Source organism: Cucumis sativus, chromosome 3, assembly GCF_000004075.3.
Source record: "Cucumis sativus cultivar 9930 chromosome 3, Cucumber_9930_V3, whole genome shotgun sequence".
NCBI lineage: Eukaryota > Viridiplantae > Streptophyta > Magnoliopsida > Cucurbitales > Cucurbitaceae > Cucumis > Cucumis sativus.
Window position 1 is genome coordinate 10,045,532 of NC_026657.2, and position 22,454 is coordinate 10,067,985.

At 34.4% G+C, this 22,454-nt stretch overlaps 5 protein-coding genes across 11 annotated transcripts; 3 read left to right on the top strand and 2 right to left on the bottom strand.

Annotated features, from left to right (window-relative positions):
• Positions 1–501: 501 nt before the first annotated feature.
• Positions 502–2,295, top strand: LOC101220408. The gene is made up of 3 exons (XM_004134394.3): positions 502–1,275; positions 1,382–1,531; positions 1,618–2,295. Exons 1-3 carry the CDS (start codon positions 643–645, stop codon positions 1,903–1,905), a joined length of 1,071 nt encoding a protein of 356 aa, XP_004134442.1. The 5' UTR covers positions 502–642; the 3' UTR covers positions 1,906–2,295.
• On the bottom strand, positions 2,149–4,841 carry LOC105435085 (pentatricopeptide repeat-containing protein At4g14820; the record flags this gene model as incomplete). The annotated part of the gene is given in 8 exon segments (XM_031883136.1): positions 2,149–2,459; positions 2,461–2,566; positions 2,569–2,722; positions 2,724–2,909; positions 2,912–3,117; positions 3,120–3,684; positions 3,686–3,833; positions 4,390–4,841. Coding segments are annotated over 8 exon segments (2,046 nt in total), but the record flags the coding sequence as incomplete, so codon positions are not given.
• Positions 4,842–4,955: 114 nt separating this feature from the next.
• On the top strand, positions 4,956–10,325 carry LOC101205546. Of its 5 annotated transcripts, none has more exons than XM_031882517.1 (7): positions 4,956–5,110; positions 5,498–5,603; positions 6,359–6,403; positions 6,511–6,619; positions 8,053–8,329; positions 9,082–9,279; positions 9,669–10,325. In XM_031882517.1, the coding sequence occupies exons 1-6, from the start codon at positions 4,988–4,990 to the stop codon at positions 9,271–9,273; spliced, it is 852 nt and encodes a 283-aa protein (XP_031738377.1). In that variant the 5' UTR covers positions 4,956–4,987; the 3' UTR covers positions 9,274–9,279; positions 9,669–10,325. The 5 variants fall into 5 exon arrangements, with proteins under 5 accessions (XP_031738377.1, XP_031738376.1, XP_004134134.2 ...); XM_031882516.1 differs by having other exon boundaries at positions 9,518–10,261; XM_004134086.3 differs by lacking the exon at positions 9,669–10,325 and having other exon boundaries at positions 9,082–9,472.
• Positions 10,326–12,607: 2,282 nt separating this feature from the next.
• On the top strand, positions 12,608–13,765 carry LOC101205778 (hypothetical protein). The gene has a single exon (XM_004134087.3). It carries the CDS (start codon positions 12,873–12,875, stop codon positions 13,593–13,595), a length of 723 nt encoding a protein of 240 aa, XP_004134135.1. The 5' UTR covers positions 12,608–12,872; the 3' UTR covers positions 13,596–13,765.
• A 2,064-nt stretch (positions 13,766–15,829) lies between these two features.
• Positions 15,830–21,217, bottom strand: LOC101220879. 3 transcript variants are annotated; one of them, XR_004215283.1, is made up of 7 exons: positions 21,065–21,217; positions 20,896–20,964; positions 19,851–20,244; positions 17,765–18,333; positions 17,603–17,669; positions 16,524–17,217; positions 15,830–16,293 (listed from the first exon to the last, which is right to left on the bottom strand). XR_004215283.1 is itself a non-coding variant. In XM_011652672.2 (6 exons), the coding sequence occupies exons 3-6, from the start codon at positions 20,242–20,244 to the stop codon at positions 16,784–16,786; spliced, it is 1,464 nt and encodes a 487-aa protein (XP_011650974.1). In that variant the 5' UTR covers positions 20,896–20,964; positions 21,065–21,217; the 3' UTR covers positions 15,832–16,783. The 3 variants fall into 3 exon arrangements, 1 of the variants encoding a protein (XP_011650974.1); XR_004215282.1 differs by having other exon boundaries at positions 16,467–17,217; XM_011652672.2 differs by having other exon boundaries at positions 15,832–17,217.
• Between the last annotated feature and the right edge of the window lie 1,237 nt (positions 21,218–22,454).

Genomic DNA, 22,454 nt, shown 5'->3' on the forward strand with positions numbered 1-22,454 from the left:
TTAATATTTGAAAAAACATATCCTTCCATGAATGCAACTCATGGAATTGAAAAGATGCAACCCTAAACAAAGAGTTGCATACCATTTTTCTAGATACATACCATTTATTTTAACATATCTAAAACAAAGGGCAAAATTCATACATAATAACTATTTTTTAGGTTAAAATACTATTTAAGTATTTGTACAACATTTGTTCAATTTTAGTTCATAAACTTTCAAATATCAAACTTTAATCGGAATACTTTTACAAACTCAACCTTTGAAAGTTAATTTCTTTTGGATCAAAATTAGTTAAATAATAACAATAATTTTAACGAAAAAAATATAACAATATTAAAAAAAAGTTTAGAAAAAATGAATAATAAACTAAGCATAGAGAATAAATTTATGAGACAAAATTATAAATTTATTTAGAGTAGTCTAAATATAAAGTGAAATTAAGAAAATCCAAAAAAGTGTAATATTTGAGTCTGACTGGGTAAAGCCCAGAAAGAAATAGATCACACGTGGCGTCTTATATATGACCGTTGGCAATTCAAATTTCGAAAACGATAATCTCTCCTCGGATTAAATTTTCCCCAACTCTCTTATTTTGAGGCTCAAATTTTGGACATTGAAAAAACGAAACCTAAGGAAGCCATGAAAACGGTCCTTTCAACCTCCGTTTCTTCAAATTCAACCACCACCACAGCCGCCGTAGAAGATGATGAGCGATCCGAAGCCCGCGACAGCTGTTACTATCCCGGTTGTCGGAAAGATGCGAATTGCGATTGCAAGATTTGCTTAGAGAGTATCAATGCCACTTTGGATCTAATGCCTTACAGTGTCCAAAAAAGCTCCCTCACCAAGCTCTCTGCTTCCAGACCTAATGTCGAAACCACTCCCATTTCCTTTAACCCTTCCATTTTGACCACGCCGACAACGGTCACCTCTCGGATCTCGAAGTATCCTAAATTTGAATCTCCGGTGAAATTGAGTTCGAAATTCAAGGCTGAGGAAGGGGGAAGAGATTCGAGTTCGTTGCGTCGGTTTGTTACGTTGGTTTTTGTTCTGAGTTTGATCCTTGCGGTGACTACTGGGTTCTCGTGTGCGATTGCTAGGGTTATTCGACCCAAGCTGTCGGCGGAGATTGTTAGAACTGCGAGTAAGAATTCTCAGTTCGTGCAGAATTTGAATGGAAAATTGAGGGTTCTGGAGAGGGAGTTGCAGGGAATGGTGAATGCCGAGATTTCAAATTGTAGTTACTCGAATTCCTATTGGGAAATTGACCAGGTAGATTTTCAAACCTCCAAAAATTCGGCTCCGTTTAGGGTATATTTTAGGTTGTGTTCTTAACATTATATGGTCTTTTAAGTTTTAATTCTTGCTTCCATTGCAGGAGGGAATGATCTTAAGTTCGAAGTGTACAATGTACAAATCAGCCACCGAGACAGTGAGCATATGGGGATGGCCACTGCAGACAGCTGGATTGCTTCGTACCGGGTTTTCGCAACGATCATTCACAATCTTATCCGGCAGAGTTACAGAGGTAAACTCAAAACCTTTGATCAATGTTTCAGTGTACAGAAAAACTTAGATTTGCTATATTAATCTATTTGGTTCTCTGTTTCTTAGTGGTCTGATGGAGGAATTGGTTACCTGGTTCGAGAGGCGAATACTTCTTGGGTGCAGAAGAGATGGGGTGCTTCAGCTGTGCAATTAGATCCTCATACATGGGTTCTTGAGTACCGTCAAAGCTCGTTGTTAGAGAACTCAAGCTTAAATATGATGGCGGCAGATTTCTTCAAACATTGGATGAGGATAGTCATAAGAAGATTGAAGAATGAGCTCTGGCTGTTTTTGGATGGTGAAACCAATTTTCATCAGATTACAGTTACTAGTGATTTCAAGACCCCAACTTGAGGAGAATGGAGTTCTCATATCTAGTGAGAAGCTTTTCAAATTTCATTCATTCTCTTTTTCTCTACTCTTTTGGTGGAAACTAAATTGCTTCGTTCATTTTCCTGAGTCCTGTCTCTAGGATCAAAGATGTTAGTCGATGCTATATGTAAATGTAACTGCATAGGAACAGATTACTTTCAATTTAGTGCTTTCTTTTTCTGGCAAGAGAATTGGTGAGGACCCACCAATGTTGAAGAACTCTACTTAGACAACATGCTTCTTTACATATATTATGTCAGGAAAAGAAAATTTCAGTTCAATAAGACTGTATACTTACGAGAACTGGTCACCAGTAGTCTGTACAAGAACATGAACCGTCTTTGTAATGGTGAAATCTACTTCTGTCCCTAATGAAGATCTCTCTGGCATATATTTTTTAGGCTAATTTCATAAAAGCATGACAATATTCACAAATCCGAGGGTTCTTTGTAATGTAAATGTGTCGCCCTCCATTCATGAGGGCATCGCGAAGTGCCAACTTTTCGCTGTGCTGAAGGGTTGATTTCTTCTTTTCTCTCCTCTAAGTCGATAAGCACACAATTTGTCTGTGGCGTATAACCAACCAGATTCAGCTTTTGAACTACCTCATCTAAATTGTGATATATTTGATCTGCTTGCTTCTATCTGCCATTTGAAATTCATGGACCTCGTTGATCAATTCAATTCTACTGCGTCCTCCTCCCTCTTTTGAAACGCCCATCTTGTTCATTACTTTTCTAACTTCCCCTACGCCTTCCCATCTTCTTTCTTTAGCATATAAGTTTGATAAGACGACAAGAGAGAGCCCCATCGTGATCAGGCTCATGTTTGGGAACTTACTTAGCAGCAAATTCTCCTAACTCAGTCTCACCATGGACATGACAAGCAGCCATAAGGGACCCCCAAATGATAGCATTAGGAGCAAAGGGCATTGCCTCAATCATCTCAAGAGCTTCACTGAGAAGATTTGCACGGCAAAACAGGTCATGTCAACCATTCAACCAAAGTGCTCATGCTTGGGACTTATACCATACTCATTGGTCAATGAATGAAATATTCTTCGGCCTTCCTCAGCTAGACCTCCATGGCTACAAGCATAAAGCAACCCTACAAATGTGATCCAATTAGGCTCCACATTTTCAACTTTTATTTGATGAAATAGGCTTAAAGCACTGTGAACATCTCCATGCATTCAAGAGCATTAATCATAATTGTCCAAGATATTGCATTTTTCTTTGGCGTCTTTCCAAAAACTTCTCTTCCTCCTTCTGGACTCCCGCATTTGACATACATATCAATGAGTGCATTATTGACAGATAATGCCTTGCCAAACCCATTTTTATCAACATAATTTTGTATCCATTTGGCTTGATCTAAAGCGCCAAGATGAGCACAATCTGAAATGACATTTCTAGTTGTTGATCTAAAGCATGGTGACTACATCAGGTTTCATTTCTAGTTGTTGCTATTTTCTTGAATAATACAAGCCTCTTGAGGATAGTCACTCACAGTCTATCCAGAAATCATTGCGCTCCAACATATCAAGTCCTCCACCATTTGATCAAAGACATTGCGAGCATCTCCAATTTTTCCACCTTTTGCAAGCCCAGAAACCATGGCAGTCAAGACAACCATGTATTTAGGGGAAATCTTTTCATACAAATCCCAAGCCAAGTCCATGGCGCCACAGCTTGCATACATCGTGATGAGAGCACTTCGTAAGCGAGGATCCATGACAAAATTCTTCTTAGCAATGAACTCGGTGTATTTTTGTTCCAAAATCCAAAGTTTCAGCACGAGCGCACACAGAAAGAACGGTAGAAAGAATCATTTCATCTAGTTCCAAGCTTGTTCTCTTCATTTCTTCAAAGAGTTGAAAGGCGAGATCATAACAACCACTTAAGCAATACCTTTATGTGTAAGGCAAGGACCAAATATAAGTTTCGCAGTAATTTTTCCTTTAAACGTGGATTTAAACTAGAAAAATATTATCATTAGAATAGTTCATACCAGATTTACAACCTAAGAAGCACATACCCTTTAGTTTAGCTATTGTATTGGTGTTTGATACTTCAACAAATGTTCGACATGTATCAAGCACTTGTTAATCAATAAATACATTAGACATGCATAGAATACTAGTTGAGTTGAGTAGACTAAGATAATATATATATGACTAATAATAACTTTTGAGTATAAAATAGTTTCTGAGAAATTTTTTTAATGTACTGAACAATTTACTCTAAATTTTCATTTCGTATAAAAATAAAATATATTTAAAAAATGTATATTTTATTACCTGTCCTTGTCTTATGGTGTCCTAAATTTCTAAACTATTGTGTGTCTTGTCGTATCTGTATTTATGCTTCTTAGTTTACAACTCTTCAATTTAAGAAAGCTAGTAAATTGAAAGTCTCAAACAAATTTTCCGCGAAAAACCAACAAAGTAAAATTTACCCAAATTATCAATCAGTGGTAACGACATCCTTATGAGACATTTTATCAAACACCAACCCAGCTTCCATTATCCGTCCACTGGCTGCATACATTCTAACCAACCCCGTCTCCACAAATGGGTCTGACCCGAATCCCAACTTTGACGCGAGTCCATGAATCTCCATCCCCGTTCTCAAGGAAAGATTCCTCGAAGCCGCTTTCAACAGCGGAGGGAAGCAGAACCTATCCAAACTCAGACCCTCAGCCCTCATCTTCTCGTACACAAAAAGTGCACGCTCCGGCCCAGAACCTCATGATAATTCTCGCAGAAGCTTGTGGCAGAAACGGGTGTTGGGTTGGGGAATTTGATCAAAAACAGAGAGGGCATAGTCGAGACTAGACGAGAGAGTACCAGAGGAAATAATAAGTTGAAAAAGAAGGGAACCGAAATCAAAGCGATCGAACTTGGAACGTGGACTTGTTTAAGGTGGAGGAGGGTGAAGAAGGCCAAGTATACTTTCTGTTTCAGAGTAGTTTTGCATAAATTTTAATATGGGCCGAAAAGCTTTCCATAAATACTATAAGCCCAGGCCCAGTATTTTAGGCCCGCCAGATCTACCCTCCTCGTATGATTTGCGTCTCTGTAGTTGGTGCCTCCAGCTTGCTCCGTTTAGTCCCGGTGTTTGGTGATCAGAGCTCCGACATGGGCGAAATTTTAAATGAGCTCGAATATGTTCTCAGGTCCAAACCGGTATTTCACTTTTCCACTAATTTTCTCCCCTTTGCTTCTTCTTTTATTCTGAATTTTGCTTATCATCAATCGTATTCGAATTCCTTTACATTATATATCTAAGTTTTTTCAGAATTGGTTGTTGTCAATCAAGAATTCACATAGAACCCTGGACAAATCTCTTTTTCCATTTTTTTTTATTGTTTTGATTCATTCATTGAGCTTCTTTTCGGCATTGAGTTGGTTCTTTGTTGAACTTCTGAACTGATAGAAGAATTGCTAATCTTTTGCTCGTCTGTTGATTTAAGAATGTGGTTTCCATTTCTGATGTCGAAGTTGACTCCTACGCTTTTATTTGTTTTTTTAAAATTCGTTCAACTTATTACGTTACTCATTTTTGAAACATAGAACGGTTTGACGATCGAGGAAGCGATTTTGCTCCAAACATGTAGGTCTAAGGCTGTTCGAGATTTTACATTTGGCGGTATCCTTGGAGGTGGCCTGACATGGGCAGGTATGCTGTAAAATCCGGCAGAGTTTATCTTCCTTCCATCTGAAAATATTGTACAATGAGGATACCTTGAGGCCAGAGGGAGCTTTTTAATTTTCAATAGTTTCTGTTCTTTTATTTAAAAGTCAATTATCTCTTGCTCTATTCTACATTTGTAGTTCCCTTCCGAGTGAATTTATGTTGCTAGTGCTCGAGTTTAAATTCTCTTCACTTTACAAATCAATATGTAGAAGTAGAACCATAAGTTCATATAAAGTACTATTTAGTTTGATTTTAGGTGATTTTCTTTTTAAGACATGCACCAAAAGTTGTGGATTTCTTGTAGGAAATACTCAATTTTAAGATCTCAGAGGGTGCTTGATGCCTGGTGGGCTTGGGATATTTGGAGATACCATCGAAGGTCTTGGGTTTAAGGCCTTGGTTTAAAAAATATTTTTTGAGCAGGCATTGGTGTGGGGCAAGCCATGAGCACAATCTGAAGAGTGGAGTCCTTGACACTCGAGATATCCCAAAAGAACATATATTTTTTTTATGAAAGAATAACTTGTTAGTTGTTACCTCATTATCAAAAGATAAAAACCTAGCTTAAAGCTATTTAAAGTTTGTGAAGTGCGTGTCCTGTCTAAAGAAACTGGGTTGCTTTTCTAGGGCACAGTCTGATATGTATCACTTCAATGTTTGCGGCATCTCAAAGCTTCAACATCTCGTGTTCTCTCCGCCATTTATTCCTTTAATCACTCTGTAGTTTGTTCTGGCAGGAGCATGGAGGCTGAATAAATTTACTCGGCTAAATCTTTCCGTAGGTAAGATGAACTCTCTCTCTCACTCACTTTTGCAAAATTAAGTGCTCATTTTTAGGTTGTGAAGAATTTACTTTTTAATTCATTTATTAAGTATTGTATTTTGGCAGGAGCTGCTTCGCTTTGTGGATTTTGGAGATTTAGCAGGTCCCTAAACTCATGTGTCGATTATATTCTTGCACTGGATGGAAGTAGGATGCAAAAGGAATTGGCAAATATGTAGGTCACTCGCCTTTTTTAATATTGGAATTTTCTAATTAGTGCCATGCTAGTAAATAAATATTGATACCCTCTCGGAGCTATGAGTTATCTACCCATATACCCTCTCGGGGGTGAAGAGGTCATGTGACGAGGTTCTGGAGGTGGTGAGGTTTAATGCCTCCTTGTTGGCATTGATCACTGGGCCTTTTTGTAATTATGTCATTGGTTTGATTTGAGTTCATGTAGGTTGTGTTTCGTGACTCCCTTTTTTGGGCTTCCCTTTTGTATGACTTTATATATTTTGTTCAGTTTGCATCATGATTTTTTTTTTTTTATCAAACAACTTTGATCGAGAAGGAATGAAAGAACACTAGAAAAGTACTAGCCTAAAAAAAGGAAGTACTTATGAGAAACGACTCCAATTGTGCAAAATAGTTCCAATAGATTGATTACAAAAGCTCTTCAAAAGAAACGTGAAATCTACTAACAAACCAAACATATATACGAAGGTTTCCTCTCCAAACCTTTAAACCCTTTGTTATTCTTATTCCTCTCTCCAAAAGTCTGTTAGGCCATCCTCGAGGCATACTTACACACGGGGGGTAGAAATGTCAATTTACCCAATCAAGATCAGGTGGTGGATTTTTCTATAAAGTAATATTTATGTATTTTGGGCACGTTTTAGAAAATATTATGTTGTACTGTTATGAATTGGAGAGTTTCACTCTCTCAAATGGTGGCTTGATGTACTTTATAGAACCTTGATCCATTATTGTAATCTAGTAACTACTCTCTTGGAGTTATTACAAAATCCTACTAGATAGCACACACCCTGAAAAGTCGTGGTGATCATACCACTAGTAACTTTTGGACCCATTAGCATGAAGCTGAACGTCTAAAAGCTCCATTTATTAAAAAAAAAAATTATTATGTGCATGTTTTTTATTTGTTATATGATGGCTAGAATTATTGATGTTGTCTATCTATTTACTTCTTATGAATAATTAGCACATTAACAGAAGGCAGAAGCCAGTAGTGCTATAATCTGTTTAAATTTGACAAAGTAAGTATCTGTGACTCTGAGGCACTATACCCGCATAGTGGCCTAGCGAATAGGTGTCATTATGCCACTCAGGTGCCGCATGAGCGTTGAAGATATCTCATTCGAGCTCAACTGGGGAAGAATCAAGCTATTGAGTATCTTTTTGGCACTTGAGTAGGTGCTCGAGTGCTGAAGTACCGAAGAAGCTAGTTTAATTAGAGAAAGAAAGGGTTATCTACGTTTATTAGTTTACTATGATCACGAGTTTGGTAATAACTCATCAAGTTTTTATCAATGTTGCCATAGGCTAGTAAATTTCAGTGATACTGATCTTGGGATCTTACTATCTTAAATGTCATTACATGACGAGATCTCTTGTACATGACCAATATTTATTTTCTCATTGCAGTGTTGTGACGAGATATCACAATGATCCTCATGCAATGCAGTACATATCCAAGCATTTTTATTATGAGGAAGTGTTTGACGATTCAACCTCGGACCGGCCAAAAATAAGGTGGCGTTATCGAAATTTCTTTAGTGATGATGTTGCTCATTCTCAGAGGACGCATGGCAATGACAACAACGTGCATGAAAACTCCCACCGTGATTCCAGTGCCTACCAGGGCGATTCCTATGGCGACCCTGATGACAATGGAAATGCTCATGAGTTCAAGCCAGTCCTCGTAAGTTTTATAATTCAGTTTCTGCCCCCATCTGATAATACTTCTTCAAATTTTTTTATGATTGTTTACTTATAGTTTCTGCTTCAAAAAAGAAATGGTGTTATACTGGTGATCAAAACAGAAGCAAATCTTTGTATATCCCGAGTAGGGCACCTACTTGTGCATTCTTCGATTTTCGTTGTGCGAAGTTTTTTCATTATAACGTAAATGGGCACCAATTTAGGTAGTCATCTTAGGGTAATAATAGTTCCGTGGATCATAAACACTGGAATCTAGATTCAAATTTTGGAAGTGTGTTCATTCCGCACTTGCAAACTTCAACTCAGCATACTCAAAATCATATGATCTCAAGCATTGTAATTATCAAGTTCCTGAAATGGAGCAAGTATATTGTCACATGTTCTCTCCGCAAGTTTTGCTTTGCGCCACAGTAAACTGAATTTAGTTGATTCAAATAGAGATTATTTACTGGGAGTTTGGAACGTATGTGTTATGTTGCTTCCTGGTCAAACGAGCTTTATTGAATACCCGAGTCACAAGACTTCTAAAACAAAATACTTTTCTTCAGTAAGTAGTGATAAGATATTAAATTTACCAAAAGCTTTCGGATATGATTTAACATGATATCGTAGTTGGAGGTCCAGAAATTCCTGTGTTTAAACCCTTTTTCTCGGCTGTTGGATTCGGGGGATTGTCAAAAGTATCAATATTTATCTATCTTTTAGCCTGATTTGTACTTTCGTTACATGCAGACTAAGCCTGGCACCGATGCTGCGACCGCAGACCCTCTAGATTGTATTTTTGGTACATTGGCCAGAAAAGAAGAAATTCAAAACTCAACTCCCTCTATTCCATCTCCGAAGCCTCACTCTCGTAGCAGAAGATACAATCGTCGGCATCGAAAAGATAACCATACAAAATCAACAAACTTTGAACATGTGTAATTTCAGGTTCTATCCATTCTAAGAATATTTCATTTTCTGTTTTTAAAAGAAACGAAACTTTCCATTCGTAGAAATAAAGAGAGACATCTTTGTACCTAACCATGTATTGAAGAAGAAATGTTAAGACATTTATGCAGTTCGAGTGCAGTATTGACATTAGCCTATCATAGGAATGAAAAATGGTGTATAATCGTTTCCATCTCGGTGTTTTATGGTACCTAACCATTACTGAACTAATGGATAGGATATCCAAAGAAGCGATAGCCATCCATAGTGTGAAGACAATGCTCATGAGGCAATTGTCTGCCGTTTGTTGAAATGGGAGAGCCACATTTCATTGAAGGTTGGAAACTCCATTCTCTTTTCCAGTTTCTAAAATTTCTAACATTTCTCAGGAAAATTCGTGGGGGAAAAGTCTTTCATTCTTTCAGACCGTGTGGCGTGTTGAAGACCTTACACAAGAAAGACGACTATGAACACGCGTCAAGAATGGTAAATGCCTTTGTCATATCTTTATTACTATAATAACTAACTAGAAGCTTCATACTTTGTCTTGTTTACATTAATATGAAATTCTTCCCCCTTTTTTAGTGGTTCTGGTTGAAAGATAGAAACAAATACATATATTCTATTCTGTGGTGGGAGTGGGGGTTTAGATGAGATGCTTTTAGTAAGGTAGTACCCATAATTTTTAATCTTTATACTGCCTGGTGAAAACAAATAGTGGGTTCTTAGACTGAGCCGTCGAAAGTAAAAGGAAATGATTTAGAATTGAAAGCTTTTATCAATTTGGAATCTTTAAGTTTGATTGCGGCCCTACCGCACGCATAGTGCCGCAATAGATATTAGACAGCTTTATTTATCATTATTAAAAAGAGGAAAAAGAAAACTAAGGTAAAGCTTCAATATAGGTTGAGGTTTGATATGTAGAGTAGATGTAATTATTGCAGATATTATAGTTTATTTTTATTCTAATGCCACTTTTATAGAACAGGGTGCTAATGTTACTTCTGTTTAACTCAATTATTATACCCATGGATGATGGCTTGGTATCTAAAATTTGATTTGAAGTTTTTGTTATTCTCACCTGATCAATTTTTACTCAATGAATCCAATTGATAGAACGTTTGATTTTTTTTTTTTTTTTAATGTATTTGAAACACTAAGATGAGTGTGTTGCATTTCTTTTAATTATTACCCACTCATAATTTTTATTGAAAATTTATAGGAAATATTTTTTAGTTCAATGAGTTGTAAAACATGTATAGTACAAAATAGGATTTTCAAGAAAAAATTATGTTGAAGCTAAATATTTGTTAGAAATGTATGTTTTGGTAAAGCTTTCTCTCATTAATTTGTGCAAAACTCGTGTGTATAGGAATTTACAAGCTTGTGCAGCTTTTAACATAGTGTGTGTTTGTTATGATGAAATTAAATGTATAGAGTGAATATTAATACAATTTGACATTAATATGACTTGTCTAAGAGTATAAATTAATTTTTCCCAAGAAAATTTTATAATGACATTTTGAACGCATTTTCAAATATCATTGATTTTGATTGCTATGGTCTATTTGTGTCAGTTAGCATTATTTGTAAATATTTTAATAGTTTTTAGTGTAGCGCAAGATTAGGTTGTCATATCGTAAAACTTCTTTTATCATTTTTGTTTATGTTAACTTACTCTCTTCGTTAGCAAAAGTTTAAAGATCGTTTTTCTGTATGATATTTAACCTCTTGTTTAAAAAAGACAAACTAAAGATTTAATTTTAAAAATAAGTCATTTGAAAGAAGAAAAAATAATTAAAGCAGTTGATAACTCTTTTAAATTGTTGTTTCAAAACTGTATTTTAAAATTTTAAATAATTTATATCAATAAAGTGATCTTAAGACATGATATTTTGTAAATGTGACGTTGATGTTACTAGCTAACAACGTTTATCGCTAATTAATGATATCAATCGTTTCAAAGAAAAATAATAATATCAATGATAAACAGAATGGTAGGTAGGTATGGTAATTAAGTTTCTATTTGTTTTAATATTATCACAAAAGAAATATGTTAGAAAATATTTTGGTCCCTAAGTTTATATAGGACGTAAGAACAACAGTTAAATTTCATAACTTAATATAGTCCTTATGCTTTAAAGAGTCCTTATGCTTTAAAGAGCATAAATTCATCCTTAAGCTTTAATAAACTAACACGTCTCTACTCCATATATTTTAGTTCATGTTGGAAAAGTATTATTGAGATTTGGTGGCATTCATAAACATGCAAATTGATTAAATGATAACTATCAACTTTTGTACCATCAATTAAGTTTAAAATCGTTACTTAATAAAAAAAATTTGTAAAGACTAAATTGTTGTCAACTTCAAAATCTAGGTACGAGAATGGTGCTCGTTAAACTTACACGATTAAATTGTTTCAACCTCGGAAATAAAGAATTTATATCCTGCCATCTAAAGTCTAGATATTAATGAGTAATTTTAAGAAATTTCAATTATAAGAAAACAATTTTAACTCTTTCAAGAAAGGAGAAATGTTTATGTGTTAATTTAAATAGTTTGGTGGGTATTGCACTTTTGTTTCCACTTAGGCAATAATATTTTCATCACTGTTCTCATACAATTGAGACGAATTTTATATAAGTTTGATTCTTGTGCATCTCTATATATCATTAAGTAAAATTTCAATCAGGTAAAGTTTGGTATCGTACTTGGAAGAAAACAAAATAGCTATTATACTATGTCATCTAACAATTTAATAGAAGTGAACATGATAATAGTTCAAACGTTCAAAATTGAATGTTCCCTTCTCTTATACATGAGGACTTTAATGTTCATAGTTTATAAACATTCTTAATCAATTTATAGATATAAATAGATAAAAGGTTCTATAAACTCATAACCAAAACTTTCATAATAGATTGTTAACGATTTTAAAATTCAAAGACTACAATGGATACCTAATAATTGAATTAATTCAACTTTTAATTCGGACTAAATCATTTCCTCCACATAAAAATCTTTAATCTTTAAATGTATAAAAGTTTAAAGAGAATTGTGTTGAAACCTAAAATTTATATATAAACAAAAAAATACTTTCGCAATTTCATTGATTTTATTTCTTTTCTTTTTGAAAAAATAACACGATCAATATGAACATAGCTTCCCTCCGAATTGACAGGGGTTTGATCTCAGTTTCATGAAAATAATAATTTTAAAAATAGTACGACCGACTTTGTAATTTCATAAAAAATAAAGGTTGAATATAGAAATAAAATAATAATTGTTAATATTATATTTATTGTTAAAAAAAAAGGGGAAAAACTACTTTCCCTTCCATCCTTCTTATTTATCCACTAAGCGATTCTTCCTCTTTTGGTGTTTGCTCTCACGGCTCTTTCTTCATCCTCTTCCTCCAATCAATAATGCCTTTCTCCGATTCAATTTCTTAATTCTCTCAAATCCCTCATTCAATTAATTTCCCTTTTCAGTTTCCATTTTCGAACATTAGGGTTCTCTTCCGATTCCTGTGTTTCTGTTTTGTTTGTTTGTTTGTTTGTTTGCACAAACCAATTTCCTTTGATTCCTTTATGATTTCCCATTCTCGTCCTCTGAACTCCAACCCCATCAAGATTTCGATTCCTTTTGAAATTCGTCCCTCGTTTTTCACTAGAGCATCTTCGATTTCCCTATCGATTTGGGTTCTAACCCTTGTTTTTATTGTTGTTGGTGGTGTTTCTCCCGCCCCTTCAAAACCTATTGCAAGTTTGAAGAACGAGTTCGAAATCAACTCCACCACCGCCATGAAGGTCCACCCACTGCCGAGGAAGCGCAATATCGCCGTTCGGAATAACACCACTTTGAGAAACTCTCTTGAAGATCAATCCCTTTTGAACAATCACAAGAAACTCAGGCGGTTACCACATATCTTCAGTCGGGTCCTTGAACTTCCGTTTCGATCTGATGCGGATGTTTTGGTAGAGGAAAATCCAGATTGTTTCCGATTCATTGCTGAAACTGATGGTAACATTAGCGATGGAGTTAGAGCTCATGCTGTGGAAATCCATCCTGGGGTTATTAAGATCGTTGTTCGTGAAAATGAATCGTTGGAAATGTCAATAGATGAACTTGAATTGGATATGTGGAGGTTTCGACTACCGGAGACGACACGTCCGGAGCTTGCGAGTGCGGCCTTTGTTGATGGAGAGCTTATTGTCACTGTTCCAAAAGGGAATGATGAAGGGAATTCTGATGATGGTGGAGGAGATATCTTCAGAGATGAAATGGAAGGTCGGCTTGTTCTTGTACAGTAAATTGAATACTTTCTCTCTTTTTTCTTTTTGGTTTTTGTACTAACTGTTGGAAATTTCGTTGTTCATCATTATATAATGTTGTTCCAGATTTCCTGTTAGTTTCCCATTGTTGAATTCGTTGATCCATTAGTTTAAAAGAAATTTAGAAAGAAAAACCAAATTGCTTCTTATCTGAATCATATCCATCTCAAACATAAAACTTGATAACATAATACTCAATTCTGAAACATTGATCCTTTTTCTAATGGTAATCTGCTTTAGGAAATTTATGGTATTTTGTGTATGCAATTTGAAGTTTGAACTCTCTTTTCTTCCCAAATCATTACAACTTAGGGTGTTCTCTGGTTGGTCACAGTCGTTTTCGACCAAACCAACTAGTCAGTTCAATAAATCTTCAAAATGTTATCTTCTCCGTAGTCGATCGCAGTTTTCGATCTATCATGCTGCATCTGTTATCTGCTATGTTCTTAAACCGTCACTACTCCCCAATTATGTTCTTAAAATAGAATCTATATTTCAAATATGGAATTTTTCCTTTTAGGCTAAGGTTGATATCAGAATCCTTATCTGTAAGCTTGAATGAAAAACTTTGATAGTTTTCCATACCTTTCCCTTTTGCTTTCGTTTCTTAATTGCTAATATACAGTTTTGAGATTTTGGTTGTGAATGTATTTCTTGAATGGTTTAGCCATTTTGTAGAAATCGTTTTCTTTTCTTTTGGGTGTACCTCAAACACTTGTCCTTCTCTGTGGTTTGGAAAGTATTCCTTCTCTCTTTGTCTATCCATGGGTCCTATGTGTGGCCATATGTGCTTCCTTACTTTATGTATTTAAAACATATAATTTGGCACTTTTCATGCTACCCAAAACACAAAATAAAACCTTATTTTATGCCTTATTTTCCTCACATCTGCCACGATTTAGTTGCCAAATTCTTATTCCTAAATCCTAACTGCTTTGCCTATTCTCATTCCTTAGATCTCTCCCTTTTTTCCTTTTCATTGTTGACTTGTTCGAGCAATGCCCTACCTTCTCATTATCTTTGATAATCCTTTTTAATCTTTCCCATGGGTCACGTTTGGTGTTGATTTATTCTAGCTGCTCATGATTCTTTTTTTTTTTTTTTTTTTTTTTTTGTTCAACATGGGTGGAGAAATTCGGAACATCTACCGTATTGATCAAATGGTGCATGTCTAAACTTAGTGAACTGTGATTAGGTTGGTAGTAAGAAAACTCTTTCGTCCTTAAAAATATATAACAATTAAATATCGGGGTCCTAGTATATTCTGCAGTAATTCAATGATATGAAATACCTTTATTGAATTTTTGATTGCTTATGCACTCTTCTGTTCAACTCATGAGAGGTATCAATCCAAGTAGTTTGTATATTGATGATTAAATTATAAAATTCCAAACTAATTGCTTGATTGTTAATCCCATTTATATATGCCTACAAATTACATTATCCGGTAATCCTATTGTTGAATTTCCACAACATGAATTTTCAATTGAAATACAAATCTATGAAATGATTACATTACTATGACACTTCTGCACAGTTTTGACTCCCTCACAAAATAGATTGGTGTGAAATTGGAGAAATTTGTCTTACTTTGACATAATATATAGATTATATATATTATATATGAAGAAAAAAATTACAGTGACATAATATATAGATTATATATATATTATATGTGAAGAAAAAAATTACAGTGAAGTTGAATTCCATGTAGCTGACCATGTGAATCAGGCATTCATCTAAAGTTCCATCATTTTATTGGCTTTTCGACTTGGAATGATTGCATCGCAGTGGCCTACAGCTACAATCATCCTCTCATATTATAATGACTAATTATTATGATGTAAAATGTTGGTTTAACGTAAAGGTAAATTCCTTTTTCTACCCCTCAAAATAAATATATAAAAATTGGTGATAAGAAAATGAAAAAAAAAAAAAATCACATTTATGATTTTTAGAACTGTATAGTCTGATTGGGTTTTCGGATTTAAGATGAACTTTACAAGTTCATATTTATGCCATGAAATCATATCAACACATAATCTCAAATATTTGGATTATACAAATCTAATTTGTGACAAACAGAAACACACCATTGAATATCTTGGCAAAGCCCACTTATCTGATGACGATCATTTTCCGTTATGAATAAAAATGGGAAGAGATTTAAGCAAAATAAGGGATTTCACATGCAAGGAAGAGGGAGAGAAATAAATGCCAAGAACAAATCCATTTTCGATTAAACGGCTAAAAAGATGAACTTGACAAGCTAATAACATCCAAAACTCGCATTATCACTATGGTCTCAAAGAGAAAGTACAAAATACATTCGTAAGGATAGAAAAGCCAAGATGACAAAGAAAGGAGCCGACCTTTTTTGTCGTGAACACAATCACACGTCAACAGTAGGTGCAACAATCATCTTCATCATCATCATCCTGATGAAGAAAATGGCGGTTTCACTGCATTCCACGAAGCTTCCTTTCTATGTAATAAGTGGGATTATGTCTTCTTCTTCTTTTCCCGTTTCAAATATGTTCTGATTTTAGCAAAATGTAATCAAGAGAAGTTACCTCTCTTCTGCATGTAGTTATAAGAAATCTGAACCAGACTGGATCCCCTACACTAAGCTCCACAGAAGTCATGGAAAGCAACCAATGGGAACGTAGAAGTTTAGCTGAGAAAAGTTCCAATGTTCACAAGAATTCAAAACATAAATAATCATTTCCTGAGAGAGTTGAAGAGGCAAAGATTTAAGTATATATCTTCAAACAATGCTCGTTTCTAACTCTCACTTGCTAATACATTCAATATATAAGTAACAAAGACAACAAATAGGAGTAAGCTCACAGTTTGGTCAGTAGAGTATAAAATCCATGGTGTTGATAATTTGATATGAAGGCCTACCGTGAAAACTCGTTGCTGAGGGTTAGTTTCCAATTGACCAAAATATCTCTACTCTACATTCCTTCTGGCAACTCCACAACGGTATAGGTTCAGTCTTTGCTTTCTGAATCCAGATATCCTCAAAAACCGAGTAAAACCTCGATATCATAGACTCAGCCTCGTGTGAAGCCATATGATACACAGTAAAAAATACAAAAACTCACATAAGAGCTAAATGAACCAAGCAAGTTCAGTGAAATTTTGTGAGACATCGTATTTTTTCACTTCCGTATCTCTATTTCAACATCCAAATCGAAGTCCTCCTTGAGGATATCTTTCGGAGTCATTCCAAATCCATCAGCAATCTTTTCCATTCTCTTCAGTCTCTTTACTTCTCGTTTTATTTGGTCCACTCTGTTTGATACGGCATTTTGTCCCGTTGATGGTGCTTGATGTCTGAGTTCAGTTTGCTCCTTTTCAAGTTGCTGAAAGAGGTTATGTAGATAATTTTTATGTAATAGAAGCTTTTCTTCTGCTAAATTATACTCGAACTCCTGTGATCTTTTCAGTCCATGCAAAACCTGATCAATTTCGTCTTCAAGTTTTAAGGACTCGATCCAATGATCAAAAGGGGTGGACATAGTCCATTCTGAGCTTATAAGGGAGTCTGAAGTTTCATGAGAACTTTCTGTAGAATCAGCAGTATCAGGTGCATCTGTGCATAAAATACAAAATCATTTCTTTCACAAAATACAAAATCATCTCTTTTTCTTGTTTTGAGAGTATACTTATCATTCTTTTAACGAGCAAGAGTATGAAAAATCGATGGTCTAAATGGCTGTTGAACATACTAAATATTTGGCTGGTTATACAACTAACCACTTAGAGACATTGTTCCTAAGACAGATTTGTTCGAGTATGTAGAATCAGACCCTATATTCAAATGATGAAATCTTTCTCCATAGTTATCAATGATGGGACTTGACGAAAAAATAATTACCAGTGCAATTAGCTGAGACCCTAATGGATGGTATTACAATTTCTCATGCTTATACGGTTGTGAGAACTTATCCATGCTATTGGATTTGAAGAAAAATTACCAGTGCAATTTGCTGAGCTATCTTCCTCCATCTTCCAAATCTTTTCCAAGCAAGTCCCAGTTTTAATCTGAAGCAAGCATTCAAAGTCAAATAGTATGGAAAAGTCCCAGAGCAGCATAGGATATTGCAATATTTAGTATTTGTAGAAAATACCAGTTTTACCTTCTCAATGCTCAGTTCAATGTGTCTTAACAACTCCTTTGCTCTCATTTTGTGCGAACCACGCAAAATACATAAACCAAGGTTTAAGATCTCCTCAACATCATCTTGGCAGTCAGCTGATTGGCATGACTGCAAAAATCTTTCTACATGTGATACCAAATCCGTTCTGGCATCACAACGTCGACAATAATACTCAGCATCCAGTCCAATGCTTCCTCCAACTGTCCCAGCTGTATACGATTTAAGACCACATTTTATATGAGAAAGATGTCCACAAATATATCCATCACCCACCACTGCTTTACATTTTATGTAGCTATAACTTTCCACGGTCGTGTCTATAATCTTGCAGCAAAGTATACAGCAGCAATCACGGCAAAAGCGAGATTCACTGCAGCAAATACCACAAGACATGGATTTGGATGAAGATGGATTTTCAGAAACAGATAAACTATAACAGTTCTTATTTCCAGCCTTGCAACCCACTTTATCATTCTGGGACGCAGATGCGGAGCATTCCTCTATCTTTTTTGAGGGTAGAGAGCATGGAATGTGTTTTACCCGAGTACCTAAATAAGATCAACTGTAAATTAAGGATCTCTAAAAATAGTAGAATGATTACTATGAAAGCAATAAAAAAGGTTACCCAATCAATAAAAATACGATGTGACCTAACATGCACATACACACATGCTGACTTTATATTAAATGATAAAGAAATTATTATATACAGCGATGCTTTTGACAACATGACAGTAGAACTTCAGTGAGTCCCCTTTGAGGTCCAGCCACTTGGTTTCATCTAAACTTCCAAAATTTCAGAGTTCTAACCTGTAAACCTTGTTAGCCATTGGCCCAACAAAAATGAAAAGGCCAACGAATAAGGCCTAAGTTCTGATAAGCAACGAAGGGAAAGACAATAAAATCAGAGACATGGGAACTAAACTGGAACGAAAATACTAGGTGCTGATCCTATCCAAAGTATTTATCTTGTATGTGGGAGTGTATCATGTATAGACTACCTGTAACAATAAACTTAAATATAATGCAACATAAATTCAATATTACATAATCATCAGATACTTGTCATTTAAGACAACCAATTACAACAATAGAAATATTTCACCTAAAATAGGCATTTCACTTCAACCAACAGAAGTCATTTCAGATACAAGAGGCTAGACGAGAATGCTATAACTGAGATAAATAATAAAGTTAGTGAAGCTACAAGAGCTAAGGGCCTGTTTGGTACAGAATCTTCAAACCAAAATTTGAAAATTATGGATTCAATGAAAATATTTTCTGATGTGTTTGGTGACAGATTCAAAAATTGGATTAAGATTTTAAAAAATGTTTAAATGTGTTTCATACTATATATTCATAAATCCTAAATCTAGTCTTACTTATCCACTAAGATTAGTTGACAATAAACTATTATTAATTTATTTATGAATATAATTTAGGGTTAAAAATTGGTTAAATTGCAATTTTAGTCCCTATTGTTGAGAGAAGGTTAAAGTTTAGCCTAGATTCCGATAAAACTCCATATATAGTCCTTATCATTTGACAACCTTCATAGATAATCCCTACAAACGAGACTATTTTATGTGATTTTAGTAAATTAAAAGGACTAAATTCTAGTTATAAACCATAGAGACTAAATTCTATCCTTTTAAAACTACATGGACCAAATTTGTAATGTAACCTAAAAATTTATATAATTATTATTTTGCATTATTATATAATTTATAATACATTACATAGTACATATTATATTGAAAAAATGAATTGAGTTTATAACCTTACATATTGTATTTCTAAATATTTTTATGTATTTAATATCTTGTCAAAATGTAAAATTCAAATTCTAGATACAATGAAAACATAAAAAAGTTGTTTTCAGAATTTACACTCTTTGGATCACAAAATCCGAAAACAGTTTTCAGAAACAGAATTTGGATTGTCCGTCAAGTGTATATCTGTTGAACTCAGTGAATCTGAAAATATAAAACATAATCTGAATTCACTGCCAAACAGACTCTCTGGTATGAGATGAGAAGAGACTGATCGAATATATTAAGCTAACCTTGGGCTGAAGATGACTTTTTTGCTGGTATCTTCCAACTGAATGAAGCAAAAAAAGCCTCAACGTCTGCATTAGGGAACTCAGACTGGATATATCTTTCAACTGAAAGCTTGCTTGCAAAACTTTGCCCTTTACGAGCTGAGTTTTCGGACGCGCTAATACCACGAGGAGAATAAAGGTACCTATCCAGAAAATGGCCAGTTATAGCAACTCTCTTCCCCACCCTCCAACTCCAGTTATCACCAGGATTGGGCCAATTTTCAGGAGCATATGGCAAGCCCTCCCCAGATTCATCTTGAGAAACTGGTCTAAGAATCAGCTCATTTTTATTCACCCCGGATGAACAGCCATTTGTATCCTCAAGAACTTCTGTCTTCGCGGGATTCCCCGACATCTAAAATGGTAGACAAACCAACGAACCTATAAGCATAGGCAATACATTTTCTCCCCCAATGAACATAAACATAGGCAATGCTATTAACATTCATTATTAGAAACTACCAACTGATGAGGCAAAACCAATCAGATAGCTCCCAACTCTCATGATCAGGTTCCACGACAAACAGAAGGTATTGGGAGGGGTGGAGAGAACAAAAAAAAAAACAAAGAAAGTTGTAGGAATGTGATACCTGAGAATTGGAAGACGGTGTTCGACAGGTAGGAATGAAATTTATAAAAAAAAAAAACTTACAAGATCTGTTTATATTTTTACAAAACGATTTAACTCATATAGTTATCATAAATTTAATAGATTAGTTCACACTTCACAATTATTAATTTTTTTATAAAAAAAATGAATTCTTGAAACTAAAATAAATAGATAAACTAAACGTATCTAACTTGAAATTAATTATTTATAATCCCATTTATTGGTTCCGAGTTAGAATACCCAAGCAATGCTCATTAGTAACTAGCAGGTGCTACCGATTTCCAATAATGACCAAGAAACATAAGAAATGAGAAATCCTAAATAGTCTTTCCACCCCTAGTTCTCCAAAAAAGGGATTTGCTAAGTAACAAATATCGACCATATCAAAAACCTCACCTCGAAGAATTCAACAAGGCATCCAGAGAACTTTAGGGTTTGGTCTGTCCAGTAGTGTGGTGTGATAATCTGCAAAAAAGCGGAGTTAGGAAATGAACAACAGAAATGGGTGAAGCGGGAAGTGAATCATGATTGAAATGTAAGAGAATCGTAAGGAAACAGTACTTACATTGTAGAGAAATATTAAATAAATGAGAAAATAGAGAGATTAAGGAGATTAAATTTTTCGCGGGAATGAGAAAAATGAAGAAGAAGGAAGAAGAAGGAAGAAGAATAAGAAGAACAAACGAACGAACACCGAAGCATTGTAAATTGAGTAAAAAGGTTCCACGCCGCACAACCGAAAGCCTTTGATGGACCGCCGAGGGACTGGACCGAAAGGCCCAATACCGATAGGTCCAACCGATCAACGGTTCTTTTTGTTTCTTATCTTTTAAAATATTTCTCTTCGTTAAAATACTATTGTATAATGGTTTGAATTTTAATTTTTATATTATCAATTACTAATTTTAGTTATTGTAATTCTAATTTCAAAGTAAATCTTAAATTTATTTCTTCAAGTTGTTTTTTTTTTCTGAAATTGATTAAATAATAATAATTAAGGCTTTTGAGTTTTTAAATTATACCTTACGAAAAACTTGAACCTACCTTATTAAGTAAACAAGTAATTAATAATTAATTATGTTAACTATAATTATTGAAATTGAATAAAGGAGCTTATGTTAAATATATCATTTCAACAAATTAACAACATTTGTAGCTTGATTTGTATGTTTGAATGTACATATTCGAATCTCATCTTGAATACAAATCGGACCACTACTAGAGTTGATCTACTATTCTTCCGATTTAGATTCGAATTGTGGACTCAATGAATAAAATATTTATGAGTTGATAATTGAAGTAGTGTCAAAGATTTGATGAATTATTTGGTGATTGATATTTTTAAAGAAAAATCACACGAGTCAAAAGTTTTTACACATTTTAAAATGCACCCTTTAAATAGACTAAACACATGTAACTAATGCATGTCAACTCACCAAAGTTCAATACCTCACGTTCCATTAACTCTTGGTGGGTTTGGTGTCATCATCATGAGCTTCCATTTAGTAGTGGAATAATTATGCAACAATGCATTGTCTCTTGGTGGGCTAAATGTCATCATCATGAGTCTCCATATCGCCGACTAAGAGTTAATGATATTATCCAACGACATGTTAGATTTTTCCACTAACTTTAGTTAGAGGATAAAAATTACTATTTCACCATTCAAGTTAAAATCAAAATATTAACCAAAAGTCGAAATTTTGACTTTTTTACCATTTTTTCCTCATTGACCAGTTTCACCATTTCGAGTATGAATCTGCATTTATTTTTCCAAAATTTCACTAATAATTTCTTAACAACAATTTTATTGAATAGTATATGATTTGAAGCTACTGTATATAAGTTTTATAACATCAATCCTAACATATATCAAGTTAATAGGTAATCAATTTAAAGTTTATTTAAACGATAAAAAATATAAATTATCAAATCAAGTTTAATTTAATAATAAT